Raw genomic sequence first — 15066 nt, 5'->3', positions numbered from 1 at the left:
TAGCCACACTTAAAATGTCTGCCATGGGTGTTTTTGTTATCAGGGAGTCCACCGCTACAGGATGCGACTAATTTTAAGTGGTTACCCTAAATAAATCAATTTTCAGAAAAACTGCATTTTCAAGACCGTCTGCCGGGGGTTTGGCCACACTTAAAATGTCTGCCATGGGTGTTTTTGTTATCAGGGAGTCCACCGCTACAGGATGCGACTAATTTTAAGTGGTTACCCTAAATAAATCAATTTTCAGAAAAACTGCATTTTCAAGACCGTCTGCCGGGGGTTTGGCCACACTTAAAATGTCTGCCATGGGTGTTTTTGTTATCAGGGAGTCCACCGCTACAGGATGCGACTAATTTTAGGTGGTTACCCCAAAGTCTAAAAACGCCAAAAAAAACGCATTTTCGGGACAGTCTGCCGGGGGTTTGGCCACACTTAAAATGTCTGCCATTGGTATATTTGTTATCAGTGAGTATGTGGCGTTGGTTATCAATAAATTTTAAGTGGTTACCCTCACTAAATCGATTTTCAGAAAAATGGTACTTTTGATGCGCTTTTTCTCGACAACGGCCCAAATAAATGCAGGCAGACTAAGGTATTCGTCATCACAATGACCCACGCTACCTCTGACATTCATATGAATCGGTTACCTCTCACGCAAGAAATCTGCTCCTGGCTCTTAGACTATATATCATATAGCAATATCTATGTATAAATCAACCCGACAACGGACGAAAAATCCAAACAAGTTCGGATTATGCCGGTTGATCGGTTATTATCGGGCGTCAACGGACGATGTCACTTTCAGTGGTGTACGTACGCACTCTCTTTTCTTTCTATGTGCTTGGTTCTATCGGCCGAGTTCGGCCGACAACGCCCGACTATAATTCGGCCGATGACGGATTTGGTGTACGCGAGCCGTTACATTGGCGCAAAAAGTGAAAAAGTACAGAAAATTTTCAAACGTATTTTTGTATAGTTTTTCGGACTGGAAAATTAAACAAATGATGCAGAAAGCTTACTTTTTGATCTAAAATACAATTTGTATATTCTTTTTTACGAACAAATTGCACTAGTGAGAAAAAAAATATATTCACTTTTGTACTTTTGCTAAAAATTGGCCAATGTAGTTAAGCCTTAAAGCCTGGTACGCTGCTCGCGCTAAAATTTAGCTGAGATAAAATTCCCATACAAGTTATCGATAACTTGTATGGGATCCATTTTATCTCGGCTAAAAATTTTCGATAATTTGTATGGGAGATAAAATTTAGCGCGAGCAGCGTACCAGGCGTAAAGCCTGGTACGCTGCTCGCGCTAAATTTTAGCCGAGATAAAATTCCCATAGTCAGCTATTACATGAATCCTCAAGAGGCGCGCCTCTTTTCAAAACTAATGAGTGCAAAAGAGATAGAAGATCAAACAAAAAATTATCCGACCAGAGAGTCGTGGGCCAAAATTCTGAGACTCTTTTTTGACGTTTCTTTTTCCACTCTTTCTTTTTTCAACATTCCCTTTCATTCGTTTTGCTTCTTGGTGGAATACAACAACAACAATGCTTAAATCAAAAGAGAAATGTCAAATTTGAGTCTTTGACTCAAAAGGCATCGTGTAATAGTACGCGCCTCACAGAATGATTATCAAAAGAAAATTCGAAAAAAGAGTCAAGCCTCTTGAGGCTTCATGTAATAGCCGACATACAAGTTATCGATAATTTGTATGGGATCCATTTTAGCTCAGATAAAAATAAATTCGATAATTTGTATGATATTTACAGGAGCTTGATTACCACCTGTAAAGCATTATAGAAGCAAATTTGTTAGTCGGGATAACTCTTATGCCTAAATATTATGCAAATTTCAGCTAATTTTTGGCGTTCATACGAAATTCTATAAAATATAGTTGATTATAAGCAACAGCGCCTAGTTCTTAGAATTGTCAAATCAGATTTTGTTTAAATTTTGTAGGAAAAAAAATGGAGAATACGCCATTAAAAAATATGGCCTTTTATTCAAAATTTGTCAACCGTTGTTGCATTGCAGCTTTACCAGATCCCAATTGGATATCCTGATATTCTTCAATGCATGAAATATCTTTTATCAAAAAAAAAAAAAAATACAGTGCAGGCTTATCTTAAAATATAAAAATTGAATATTCTTATCTCTGAACTCTTCCAATTCGCCCAAACCATTTTGAAAAGTTTTTTGCTTCTCTTTTTGCTCCCATTCTTTAATGCAAATAAAAGAAAATCCAAAACAAAATCAAATCATATGAGCAAGAGCAACGGAGAGACAGAGAAAACAGATAAATAATGATGAATGAATTAAACGAAATAATAAAAAAGGGGAAGACAGAAAAGAAAAATCACAAATTTGTGCACCATTTTCTTATCTTTGAGGAGTTTGCGTGCAACAGAGCGAGAAACGGATCTTTATCTATTTTACTCTCTTGCTCACCTGTTTTAATTTACCATTATCTTCTTCTCTTGCATGTTGCGAAAACGTAAATTATCTTTTGCTCTTCTCATTTCCACTCACACCAACAGCACTTTTTAATTAATTTTCATTTTAATTTTTTGTTCGGTGGCAATGCAAGTGGTCAGTTTTTTGTCTGCTCCGTCGTCTTTTTGTTATTTCATCGTTTAATCTTTTTTTATTACCATTATTTAATTAATAATAATAAATCCAATTAAATAAAAAAATTTAAAAGTTTACATGTAAAACTACATCTCATCAAGAAAACTTTGTTTTTCAAATCCAACTTCAACTCGGAGTCGTCTTCAGTTTTCCTCCATTTATGCACTTTTAGTTTCGTTTCATTCGAATACAACGAGACGACACGGTTTTTTTCTTAAAAGTTATGAGTGCGAATGAGATAGCCGATTGAAATTTTCATTTGTCAATTGTGAACAAAAAAAGAAAGATACATACATTTTAGTTCATTTTTTTTGTGGTGTGGAAGAGAAGTAAAAGAAAAGAAAAGCGGTCAGTCGACTCGACGACGTGTGTGACTGAACGACTGCTAAAAACGTCCCACTCGTCTACGTCCGTCTCGTCGTTCGTTGTCTCTCTTTTATTTGCCTTTATATTTTATTTTATAAATGAAAATCAATTCATCCACCAAAGTTCGACAAAAGTTCATTTTGCAATTCGCCGAAGGCAATTTGTGTGGAACTTCTTCTTGCCTTGCTAAGGAACGAAAAAAGAAAACTCAATTGAATTGAATAGAGCTGAAGAAGTTTCTACTTCTACTTTTTTCATTATTTGTCTAGTTTCAATTTTTAAGATAATCGTAGCTGAGTGGGTTTTATTTTTTCATTTTGCTGGGTTTTTTAATTTGAAAGAAAAATTTTCGGTTTTGCCAACAACTGCGGCGGAGCGTCTTGGAAGACGTCAACGACGGCGACGACAAGGTGTAACGAGAAAATGACCGAAGCATACGATGGCAATGGCGACTATTCCTCTTACAACGACGACGAAAGTGATTACAAGAGAAAAGGTGGCGGCGGTAACGCTGGTGGCGGAGGACCTCATCCGTCACACAATGGGGACAATTCGAATCATGACCATCATCCGGGCGATGGGCCTCAGCTGAATGACAAAGCCAATGAATATATTCGTGATTGCCTGACTGAAAAGAATCGCATGGACAAGAAGTACCCCATCGCTGAGAAGTTACTTGAAAGCGGTAAGTTTTTAGTTAGGACTTGAAAGATGAAAAAATTAAAAAAAAAAAAAATCAGTATCCAATTCCGGAAACGCAACATTTTCCTTTAGACGAGGGGCCAAAGGGTCGAAGGGAAGGGAAAAATCAATGCATTCGTCGGCATTTTTCTAATTGCGGCTTTTACATTTTTTTCTTGCTCATTCTTATTCTTCTTTTATTTCTTTGCTTAACTTGTTTTTAAAATTTCATTTTTCTTTATAAATGTTAAGATTTTGTCATTTGTGAAACTTTTTATCTTGTTTTTTTTTTTTTTTTTAATAGAAGAAAATTTATGTAGTTAAAAAAAATTTTCTTTATTTTTCTTTGGTTGAATTTTCATTCTCTCTTGTTAGTTTTTTTTTTTTTTCATTCATCACAGATTTGTGTGATGGTATTTTCTATGTTCTATACCTTTTGCCTTTTCTATGTCTGAATTAATGAGTGAGTAGGACGAATAGATTCCTAATAAAACATGCATAACGAGTGTGGTGAAAATATGTATATTTTCATAATAAATGAGCAAAAAGGAAAACAAACAAAATTCGATGCAAATTGCAAATACAAATTGTGGGTATAGTGCCGGCAATTAATTTGAAAAAAATTCTAATGCTGAAAAAATTAGTAACAGAGATCGATGGCCGTATATTGCTACAATCAAACCAATCAGATAGCTTATTGTTGTTAAAAAAAAAAACTATATTAAAGATGACGAAAACTGCATTAACTGAAAAGAGTTATGTACCTAGTTGAGATTATATTTCGGGGTCCTAAAAGCTTATTATATGTATATAGCAGTACCCAATTGCCAAAAAAAAAACCGGTAGCATGATCCATTTGTAGGCCATAAGCGAACATCAATTGAACAGCCAGCTGGCTGAGATTTTTAAGTTCTCACGAATCTGTTAACTAGAACAGAATACAAGTAACAGAATAACCCATATACTGCTATTGAGCGCGGTTTCAAAATCCAAGAATTTTAAAGATGGAAATATCAAAATTAAAAATTCTCTTGATTCATAAACCCCGCTCCATTGGAGGTATAGTTTACTCATGAGTAGAAATCTATTACAACTACAGATTCCTATCTTCTCGAGTAGAAGATCATGTTAATTGTTGTACTAGATCTACTCTACTACCACCTTCAATGGAATGGGGCTATAAATAATAGTACCTATGCAATTTAAAAGTCCTTAGAAAAATAGAAATGAAGATGCCAAACTTTATTCTCATACCTAGTGCCCAATCGTGTACTTATAATTCAAAGAAATGACCTTATTGAACAACGTAAAATTGTACTTTTCTCTTCGTAACATTCCAGAACAGTGTACCCTTTGGCGAAATGGTTAGTGCAATGGACTTGCACGCCAGAGGTCGGAGTTCAAATCCAGACTTCAAAATCTTGACATTTTTTTCAGGGGTACTGTCTTTTCTGAATTGAACTCCCTGTGGTACTCGTGGATGAGCTGTTGATGAAAGTGCAACAGTCCTTTTGAGATCTAGCATCCTTGGATAACAGATAACTAATAACTAACAAGTGATCCTTAATTAAGTTTAGTATTTTGCTTTGTAATTTCATTATTACGTTCCTTAATTACGTTCCTTAATTACGTTTCGTATTTTCTGTGCAAATGGGTTCCCACTGCTCTGCAAGCCATGGTAAATGTAAGGTTAGCCTGTGAACTTGCAAATGCAAGCGGAAGGGCATTTAAGTTAAGTGTTAAGCTTAATAAAGTCAAAAAGTGATCATATTTACATATTTAAATATACAGGGTGTCCCAAAAGTAATGGATCAAACAAAGTATGCTGGTACGGGATCTTAAGGGCTCTCAGAATTTGGTAACTTGTTCATCCCAAATCCTTACGGTTTTCGATTTAATGCAGTTCTTGTGAGATTTCGAAAAATCCCTACTTTGCAACAGTATTTTGCTTCCTGCGCCCATTATTGATTTTTGTTTTTTTAAATTCTTTTACTAAAACATTGCCAAATAATTAGGAACAATTAATTAATCAAAACATTTTTTATTTCATACGCCATTTCGCTGCAAATTAGCTAACAGTTTCAAGTTTTATAAAAAGAAAATTTCTAACTTTTATTTGAGAGCAACACCGCAAAAGAAATTTGTACGGTGTGATAATGGTTTATTATTTTAAAAAGTTGCCCTGTTATTGTAGTTTTAAAAAAAGTATAAAAGTTTCCAAAGTTGCAATTAGATCGCAAAATATTACAATTTTAATTCAACAAAACAGGGTTTTTCAGAACAAAAAACAACCAAAAATAAACACATTTTCTCGAACTGTTATTTGTTTATTTTTCTTTGAACAAAAGCCTCTATTTTTGTTTGTATTTTGGCTCTGAAAAACCCTGTTTTGTTGAATTAAAATTGTAATATTTTGCGATCTAACTGCAACTTTGGAAACTTTTATACTTTTTTGAAAACTACAATAACAGGGCAACTTTTTAAAATAATAAACCATTCCCACACAATACAAATTTTTTTTGTGGTGTTGCTCTCAAATAAAAGTTAGAAATTGATTTTTCATAAAACTTGAAACTGTTAGTTAATTTGCAGCGAAATGGCATATGAAATAAAAAATATTTTAATTTGTTAATTGCCCCTAATTATTTGGCAATGTTTAAGTAAAAGAATTGTAAAAAACAAAAATCAATAATGGGCGCAGGAAGCAAAATACTGTTGCAAAGTAGGGATTTTTCGAAATCTCACAAGAACTGCATTAAATCGAAAACCGTAAGGATTTGGGATGAACAAGTTACCAAATTCTGAGAGCCCTTAAGATCCCGTACCAGCATACTTCGTTTGATCCATTACTTTTGGGACACCCTGTAGAATACTGCGTAAAACTAGTTAAAACTACAAAAGAAAACATATTTTAATATTTTCTATGCGACTAACAACCCCGATATGCGAACTGTCAAATGTAAATTCGCAGTCCACAAATTAAAAACGCATTCCACAAAGCTACGAACAAATAATTCGCTCGAATTTACCTCACTATTAATTTAGCTTACATTTTTGTATTAACTGGCTGAACAGAATGGAAATTCGCTTGTGGCAAAGAAAAACGCCGTGGTACAAGATGTCAAATAAAATCGCTCAAAATGTAGAAAAGATGAACAGAATTATGTGGCGCACTAAAATGTCAATTGCCTTGAAAAAAAATAATTTTAACTGAGCAACCACATTAGAAACGTCAAAAGTCATTGCGCTTGTAGCTTAAAGTAAAAGTCGACTCGACCTGTACCACAGCGAATTTCCTTGCCACAGCCACAGCTACGTATTCTGGCACCAATATACTAATTTCATACTTTTTAACTTTGACAGCGACACAAGACACAAGCCACAGCTACATCATTCTGGTCTACCAGTAAATGTCGCAGCTCTCTGCGACCACTCATAAGAATGAAATGTCAAATTCAGCGACCATTACCAATTCGCAGAGGCAAGTCGCATCTCCATATGAATGGCAATTTTTTCTGTTAAAAAGGAATAAAATAAGCCTTAATTGGCAGATGTCAACGTCTCTTGTGAATAAACAAAGCCAACAAGAGTATAATTGTCATGATAAAAGTCATTCGTTAGTTAAATGTAGGCCCCATCTATTCCTGCCAATTTAATTAATGGGAGTTGTATGTCGATCGGCCTTGATTTTTCATAGGGTGGTCTTGCGAAAAAAATTATCAATTTATTTAACATTCCAAATAAAAGTCATTGTATAGGTATATATTTCCATTAAACATACATACAACCTATAATTCTCAGCCAATGAGTTATTGACACAAACCTAAGCGTTAATGCAATTTTTTTTTCTTGAAACTTGGTGGGTTTAAGGGCTCATAATAAAGTTGATGTTCTAGAAGTTTCATGATAAACAAATTAAACGTAGCAAAGTTATTTCCAGATAAAGACGGTAACGAAGAAGACGCTTCCTGTGCCCATAATTAATTTTTACTCTTTTAAAAATCTTTCGCTTCAACGTTGGTTAATAGGTAGTTGATTTGCAGCATCGAAAAACACTCTAAGATTATGTATGTCACAACCCTTTTTTTTTGGGTATCATCCGTTTAAAAAAATAGCATTGTTGATCCACTTCTCTAGGATCTCTAGCATGTTCCAGGAGTATTTTGGCGGCATTACCTTTCAATATTGAAATTTCTTAGTCGTAGATGCATTGTTGCCGCTGAAAAAAATCAAGGAATTGCAAGTGTTTACATTTAATCTATTTTTGTAAGCTTATTTTTTTTTATCAGTGTCAGTCTGAAAAATACTCTTTCAGCTAAGGAACTGCTATGAGAAGTTTTCAAACATAATTGTATCCAAACCATTTTTAAATAACCCGAAAGCACGCCAAAATTCTTCTACGCCCTGAATTTCAAAAAAATGTTTCAAAAAACCTTGTCCGCAGATCCAGCCTTAAAGCATTTCTTATTCCTCAATAACTTTTTCAGAATTCAATTCGACTAAATTCTACAAATCAGAAACCAGTTCTACACCTACGTACCTAATTGAAGTCAACTGTTCTATCTTTTATAATTCTCCATAATTTTTCATCTATGTATTAAAATTCTTAAGAGAACAACAGTTTTAGCTATAAATAAAAAAGGCCATTTTGCTTATTTTTTAAATTGAGAAATAAAATTATGTATAATAGTTTTTGAAAATATCAGCGCGTTTTCTTTGGGTGTAAGATTGTTCCTTCTATCCGTATGTATTTCGATGCGCGAATGCGAATTCCAGGTTTGTTTCACCTATAGAGTGTGGAGGTCCAGGTTTTGAGTTCTCATTCGGATTTAGAGTGTAACCCATCGTTAGTTTTTTTGACCAAAATCGAACAGGAGAAAATATAACTATTTAGTTTTTGAAATTGTATTTTATTCAACTTTAACACCTTCTTATTTTTGTTTGTATTTTAGAAATAGAAAAAGTTCAATCTACAGGACGTATACCATCGCGTGATCAAAAATATGCCGATATCTATCGTGAGAAACCATTGCGGGTATCACAAAAAGTACTTGTGCCTATACGCGAGCATCCAAAAGTAAGTTTGATTCAAATTGTAAATCCATTTTCAAAATACCAAGATAAAAAAAAAAACATATATTTTTGCATTAGTTCAACTTCGTGGGTAAACTTCTTGGACCAAAAGGTAATTCTCTACGTCGTCTTCAAGAAGAAACACTTTGCAAAATGACTGTCCTCGGTCGAAATTCTATGCGAGATCGGGCCAAAGAAGAAGAGTTACGTGCCTCAATGGATCCAAAATATGCCCATTTGAATAGTGATCTTCATGTGGAAATTTCTACAATCGCACCACCAGCTGAAGCATATGCTCGAATAGCATACGCAATGGCCGAACTGCGAAAGTATCTGATTCCGGATAGTAATGATGTTATACGACAAGAACAATTGCGTGAACTAATGGACAATACAGGAATTTCGGATCATGACCCGAAATCATACAACAAGAAAGCATCGGCTGTGAGTGGCGGCGGTGGTGGCGGAAGTGGTGGAGGTATTGGTGTCGGAGGTGGAGCTACAGGAAGCAGCAGCGGCGGTGGTGGTTCACACATGACATCCAAACCAAATGTCTCGCATCATGGATATAGGTGGAGTGCACAACCGCAGAATAATCATCTGCTCCCCATGTATGGGGCAGCGGCGGTGCCAGCAAACAATTTCAATTTCTCGTCTTCTCTTCCCGCTTCTTCCAGGCAACAACCTCCGCAGCAACAACAACAACAACAGCAGCAGCAACAGCCTCAACCGTCCTTTGCAAAGAACTCAATACCCCCGAAGCAGAAAGTGATGTCTATATTGGAAAAGGCTCGCAGTGCTATGGATGAGTCTTATAGGTAAGAATTTGTTACTTTTAATTTTCATTATGATGCTATGTGATGTAAATATGCTTTTACAGTCGCGGATATGATGAACAAACTGCTTATGAACCACAAACTTATGACAGCTACAGCTACGGACATGCACAAACGCATGGACCGCCACATGGACAAACATCGCGAACACCATACGATACACAGGAATATGAACAGGATTACAATAGACGGGACTACTATCAGCATTCACCCAATTATGGAGGTTATTTAAGATAGAAACAAAATATAAGGTCCTTAAAAATATTTAAAATTAAATATACGATTTGTGATAATTTCAGGACCTGGTGCTACGTCTCAACACTCGGGCAACACAAATCCAACGGGTGGTCTAAATCCAAATCACAATCGCAGTCACGTTAACAGGTGAAACATATTCGCAGCTGGTCATGTTAGTAATACGGTAGGAGGAGTAGGAGGAGTGAAGGTAGCCACCGCTGGCGCTGGTTCATCAGCTATAACCGTATCATCAGCAGCGCCGATGCTGTCTCAAACACAGCAACACCAACAACAGCCACAATTACAACACCAACAACAACCCCCACCATCTAACTTAAGTACGACAACAGTAACAACAACAATAAACAACAGTAACAATAATGAAACGATAACGGGCAATTCAAATTCAAAAATTCAACAACAACAAAACAATAACAGAATTCAGGGTCCAGCTGCTGCAACAAATTTACTATTTGTAAGGTACTAACAACATTGATACCATCTTTCTCTTTTTCTCTCTCTCTCTCTCAATCTTTATGTTTTTACAATTTCCAGAATTTAAGAAAAAAAAAGTTAATTTTTTTTTGAGAAATTGCAATGAAGCTGATTCGGTATATTTGGTTCAGTAGTTGTTGATCCCATGATTTCCAAATTCTTATAACTACTCTGCTCTGAATTCAATTGCACACTTAGTTAACAAAAATGTTATACGATGAGTTTGATTTTAAATTAGGCTTTGGACGGCGGACTTTTCTCGAACTGCATTCGTCCTTCTTTCAATCAGATGAAAAAAAAAAAACACTACTAAAGAACTACTAGTTCTTTGATATCATGACAGGTCAATACGATTTATTAAACGCGCTCCACTTTCTTCTTTTTTTTCTTCGATAGGTTTATTCATTTTAATATGTGTCTCATTTAGAAAAAGTTATTTTTTTTATATTGAAACTTATTAAACCAATCGAACATTTCAATGGTCAATATAGGATTCTTTTAGCAAAACTCAACAAATAATTTTTCCCAATTTCTTCAGAAGAAGGTTTTTTGTTCTCATTTGAATGAGTTTTTAGATAAAACTTATATTATAAATAAACAGATGTTTTTTTCTAGCAGAAGGTTTCCAGAAGAAGGTTTTTTGTTCTCATTTGAATGCGTTTTTAGATACAACTTATAAATAAACAGAAGTTTTTTTTCCAGCACAGCCAATCGAAAAACTTAATTTTGTTGAATTTCAGTTGAAACTTTGTTTTCTGGTGCAACTGGTTTATACTGTCAGTAGTTTCGCGGAATATTGACTTTACTATTCAGATATTTTTATTAAAGAAATAGGGTCACCAAGATCGAAGTCCAGTCTTTCTCAATTTTTTAAACTCTTTCTTCCAAATATTTCTCCAGCGAAAAACTCGAAACTGGGTATGAACAAAAAATAAATTATTTCCATCTAATAAATATGTAGAATGACTTAGAGAGCAAATGACCCAAACCCATGCAGTTAAAACAAGCGGCAATAAAACAATAATAACATTTAACTATACTTAAATCAGGAACATTTTGTTGAGATTTGCAAAAACTAATAATTTTGAAAAGTTTTGCAAAAAATTGTACTACATATTTTATTGAGTTTTGCAAAATCACAAATGTTTTTTTTTTTATGTGTTATTTGTTGTTCAAGAAGATCCTTTTATATAGTCCCAATATTTAATAAAAATATTGACCAAATGCTGCCATTTTCTGATCAACAGAACCTGAAAACAGGTGTGTAAATGCTTTATTAATTTTACTATCGATCATTTGGTGTCAACTTTACCACAGACGCTCTAAAATAACTAAACTCATAGCCGCCCCAAGACTGTATTAATGTTCATGAAGCGACCAACAAATAACTCAATGTCTCATTTTGATATTACGGCTGAATAATTTTCAGTTTTCATAACACAAAAAAAAAAATGATTAAACATTAGTGCGCAACTTTGCTTCCATCGTTTTGTGATAAGGGAATTATAAATTTATAATTCCAAGAACAGTCAGTCAGGATCTATCGGTCAGTTGACGGATACCATCTTTTGAGTTGAACGACGAATCGACTTGAGGTCCTCATAAGCGAAAAATGCAATGTCTGGAGAGTACCCATTTCGATGAGCCCAGCCGCAGTTTTTTTTTTTTTTCAAATCAGAAAATCAACACTTCTCGCGAATGAAAAAAGTAAGAGTCGAAAACTGATATCTTGTGTTGAGAATACATTTCTGATGCTAACACAAATTCACTTATGTTGGCTCCAGTTCAAGCTTGACCCGCTTCCGTGCTGTCTCATGCGCGAAAATGATAAACATCATATCAAGTTGTATCATAAGCAGTGCTTTCGTGATAAATGTATTTTTTTTAAACCATCGTTTCAATTTGTTCCAAAGCATTAATCCTAGCTCAGAAAAAAGTGACTTAATTCCCAGTAAGTCTTTCAAATTCTCACGGAAACTGCTATATCTACTGTCATAAATATGTAATTGCATCTCATCTCATCTTAGCCGTTCGAACTCGGCAGAAAATTGTAGGTCCCCTACATCCTTGCAAACAAATTACAAATAGCTAGTTGTAAGATGAAAATTTGTTTAAACGAAATTATTGGAATGAAAATGCACGAAAACTTCAAAAATATTTGCAATGCCGATTGAAATACAACGAAATGCATGAAAGTAAATAATTGAAAAAAAGTCTGAAAATTCACAAAAAACCCAAAAATATTTGCAATCGTTTATGAGGTAGTTAATAAAATTTCAAAAACTGCAACAACTTTTATTTTATAATATACCTAAAATTTTGGTATATAATGTTAAACTCCTATAACATAAATTTGTTGAAAAAAGTGTGCTGAAATTTATAAAAAAAAAAAAATAATAATTCGAACATTTCACTTTCCAAACAGCTAAAATATCACAAACAATAAAATCAAAGATCACAATCATTTAAAACTCGTCATCACACAATCTTTAATATGCACTTCATTTCATTTTCAACAGAAAAAAATAATTCATAATTATATTAAAAAAAAAAAAATAAAACAAACAACAACATTAACTACATAAATTTACTTTACCCTAACAACTATATTTACAGACCGGCAAATGCTTCGCTTCACGTCGGTAAATTACCATTTCTGCCTGTGCAGTTTCTATAAAAAAATCTTGACAAATTTTATTATTATTATTATTGAAAATGAGATAAAAATTTTAAACATACATATAAATATATGTATTATATATATATTATTATATCATTATTATTATTTATTTCTAAATTTAATTTATGGAAAAAATCACATTTTACATAAGAACAAACAAAAACAAAAATAAGAAACGTTAAAAAAAAAAAACAAGTGAACAAAAATAAAAAAACTGAAACAAAATAAGGGAAATTTATATTAAAAGAAAACATAAAATAGACTAAACATTTAAAAAAGAAATAAGAAGGGCACATGCAAAAACAAAGAGAAACTCTTAAAAAAAAATTAAATAATTAAAACAAAATTTAAAAACAAAAAAACTTATTTTTGCCAACATAAAACACAATGAAAAGAAAACAAACATAATTGAACAAACAAAAAAAAAAGAAAGAAATATATATATATATACACATAAATAATCTTAAACTAAAAATATTAGTATATTAACAATATTCTATATATTCAAATAAAAAACAAAATAAAAAGAATAAAGCAAAATGATTATTAAATAAAAAAAAATACAAAAAAAAATTAAATTTTAAACAAAAAAATAAATATAATATAATCAACAAGTTAATACAAAAATAAAAATTACTATTAAATACATTATAATTATAAAATTAAATAAATAAAAAAAAAAAAATACAACAAAAAAATGAAAAAATTGATTTATTAATGATACTAACCTTTATTATAAAAAAATCTTAAATACACACTAATCTATTGTTCTTATAAAACAAAACGGTTATGATATAAAAATTAAACGAAATTTTAAATAAATCTTCAAATAAATTTAAATAAGGACACAATTCTAACAAACGAAACAAAAAAGAATAAAATTATATTAAAAATATTGAATAACAAAAATAAACCACAATGGATGTTAATAATTGATATTTCTGTGCGAAAGAAGAAACTTCTCAAAACAAACCACATAATATTTTTAAAAATCTTCTTGTTTCCAACATCCTATCCCCCTTCGAATGTTTAAATTGAGTCTTTGTTTTTAACATCATTCAACATAGGCGAATAGAATACAAAACTCAAGTGAGCATCTGTATCTATTAAAAAAATTTTAAAAGATTTTTTTACTCCTTATAATTTTTTTTTTGTAATTTTACCCACTAATCCATAAATACTTTCTTTGTTACATGAAATTCCATTTAATTGCATTCATTGTGATTAAATCTTAAACCTACACAATTAATAAAATATAAATATTCAAATTATATAATTACAAAATCTATTATTATAATATTATCTAACAAAAAAAAGAAAGAAAATTATAAAAGTAATACATGTTATATTAAACAAAAAGAAAAAACAAATAATAACCAACAAAAATACCCGCCCTCACTCAAAAGATAAAAGAATATATATATCTTCAAGATAATTAATATATAAAAAAAAAACAAAAATTGTTTAACATACATGTATATTTATTCTAATATATTTAAATATTATTACAAAAAAAGATAAGAAAAAACATTATTTGCGTTTCTAAAATGAGAAATATAAAAAAAGTAATAAAAAAACAACAAAATCTAAAAGATGCAAAGAACAAAAAAAAATTTTAAGGGAATTACAAGTAAATAATACATACACATATATATATTTAATTATTGATGAAAAAATGAATAATAAAGAAAGAAACAATTTAAAACAAAAATATTAAATCTGGTGTTTGGGAAAATTCTGAAATTAAAGGAATTTTTGAAGGTGTTGGATTTTTTTAAAACATCTTAAATATTTTCATTTTCTACGTCAACTACCAATACAAACTTAAAGTATATAATGTAAAATAAATAATTGAACTACGAATATCTACAAAAAAAAAAATGGTCATATGGAAAAGAATCAAATTCAATTGGAGAAAAATAATTTTGAACTAAAATATAATATTTAAGGTAAGTTTTTAATTCCTTAACTAAAATAATATAAATAAAAATTAAAAACAATTTCCTAAATAATAAGGCCCCTATTACTGTTGTCAAATACCAACACGATATCTAATATTTATCAACAA

General features: G+C 32.0%; 1 protein-coding gene across 3 annotated transcripts; it reads left to right on the top strand.

Annotated features, from left to right (window-relative positions):
* The first annotated feature begins 2566 nt into the window (after positions 1 to 2566).
* LOC129920022 (KH domain-containing, RNA-binding, signal transduction-associated protein 2) lies at positions 2567 to 14458 on the top strand. 3 transcript variants are annotated; one of them, XM_056001175.1, is made up of 7 exons: positions 2569 to 3681; positions 8630 to 8754; positions 8829 to 9322; positions 9428 to 9568; positions 9631 to 9809; positions 9886 to 10303; positions 12935 to 14458. In XM_056001175.1, the coding sequence occupies exons 1-6, from the start codon at positions 3420 to 3422 to the stop codon at positions 9972 to 9974; spliced, it is 1290 nt and encodes a 429-aa protein (XP_055857150.1). In that variant the 5' UTR covers positions 2569 to 3419; the 3' UTR covers positions 9975 to 10303; positions 12935 to 14458. The 3 variants fall into 3 exon arrangements, with proteins under 3 accessions (XP_055857148.1, XP_055857149.1, XP_055857150.1); XM_056001173.1 differs by having other exon boundaries at positions 2567 to 3681; positions 8829 to 9568; XM_056001174.1 differs by lacking the exon at positions 12935 to 14458 and having other exon boundaries at positions 2567 to 3681; positions 8829 to 9568; positions 9886 to 10619.
* The last annotated feature ends 608 nt before the right edge of the window (positions 14459 to 15066 follow it).

Source organism: Episyrphus balteatus, chromosome 4 (genome assembly GCF_945859705.1).
Source record: "Episyrphus balteatus chromosome 4, idEpiBalt1.1, whole genome shotgun sequence".
NCBI classification, from domain to species: domain Eukaryota; kingdom Metazoa; phylum Arthropoda; class Insecta; order Diptera; family Syrphidae; genus Episyrphus; species Episyrphus balteatus.
Note: the sequence above shows the minus strand (reverse complement) of the source record. Positions and strands in the feature narration are given on the sequence as shown.

Excerpts from the sequence above, each read along its gene's own strand:
- LOC129920022 (XM_056001173.1), top strand. The coding sequence starts at position 3,420 with ATGACCGAAGCATACGATGGCAATGGCGACTATTCCTCTTACAACGAC. Across the intron at positions 3,682-8,629 it reads TGAGAAGTTACTTGAAAGCG|AAATAGAAAAAGTTCAATCT; the intron begins GTAAGTTTTTAG and ends TTTGTATTTTAG. Across the intron at positions 8,755-8,828 it reads CTATACGCGAGCATCCAAAA|TTCAACTTCGTGGGTAAACT; the intron begins GTAAGTTTGATT and ends TTTTTGCATTAG.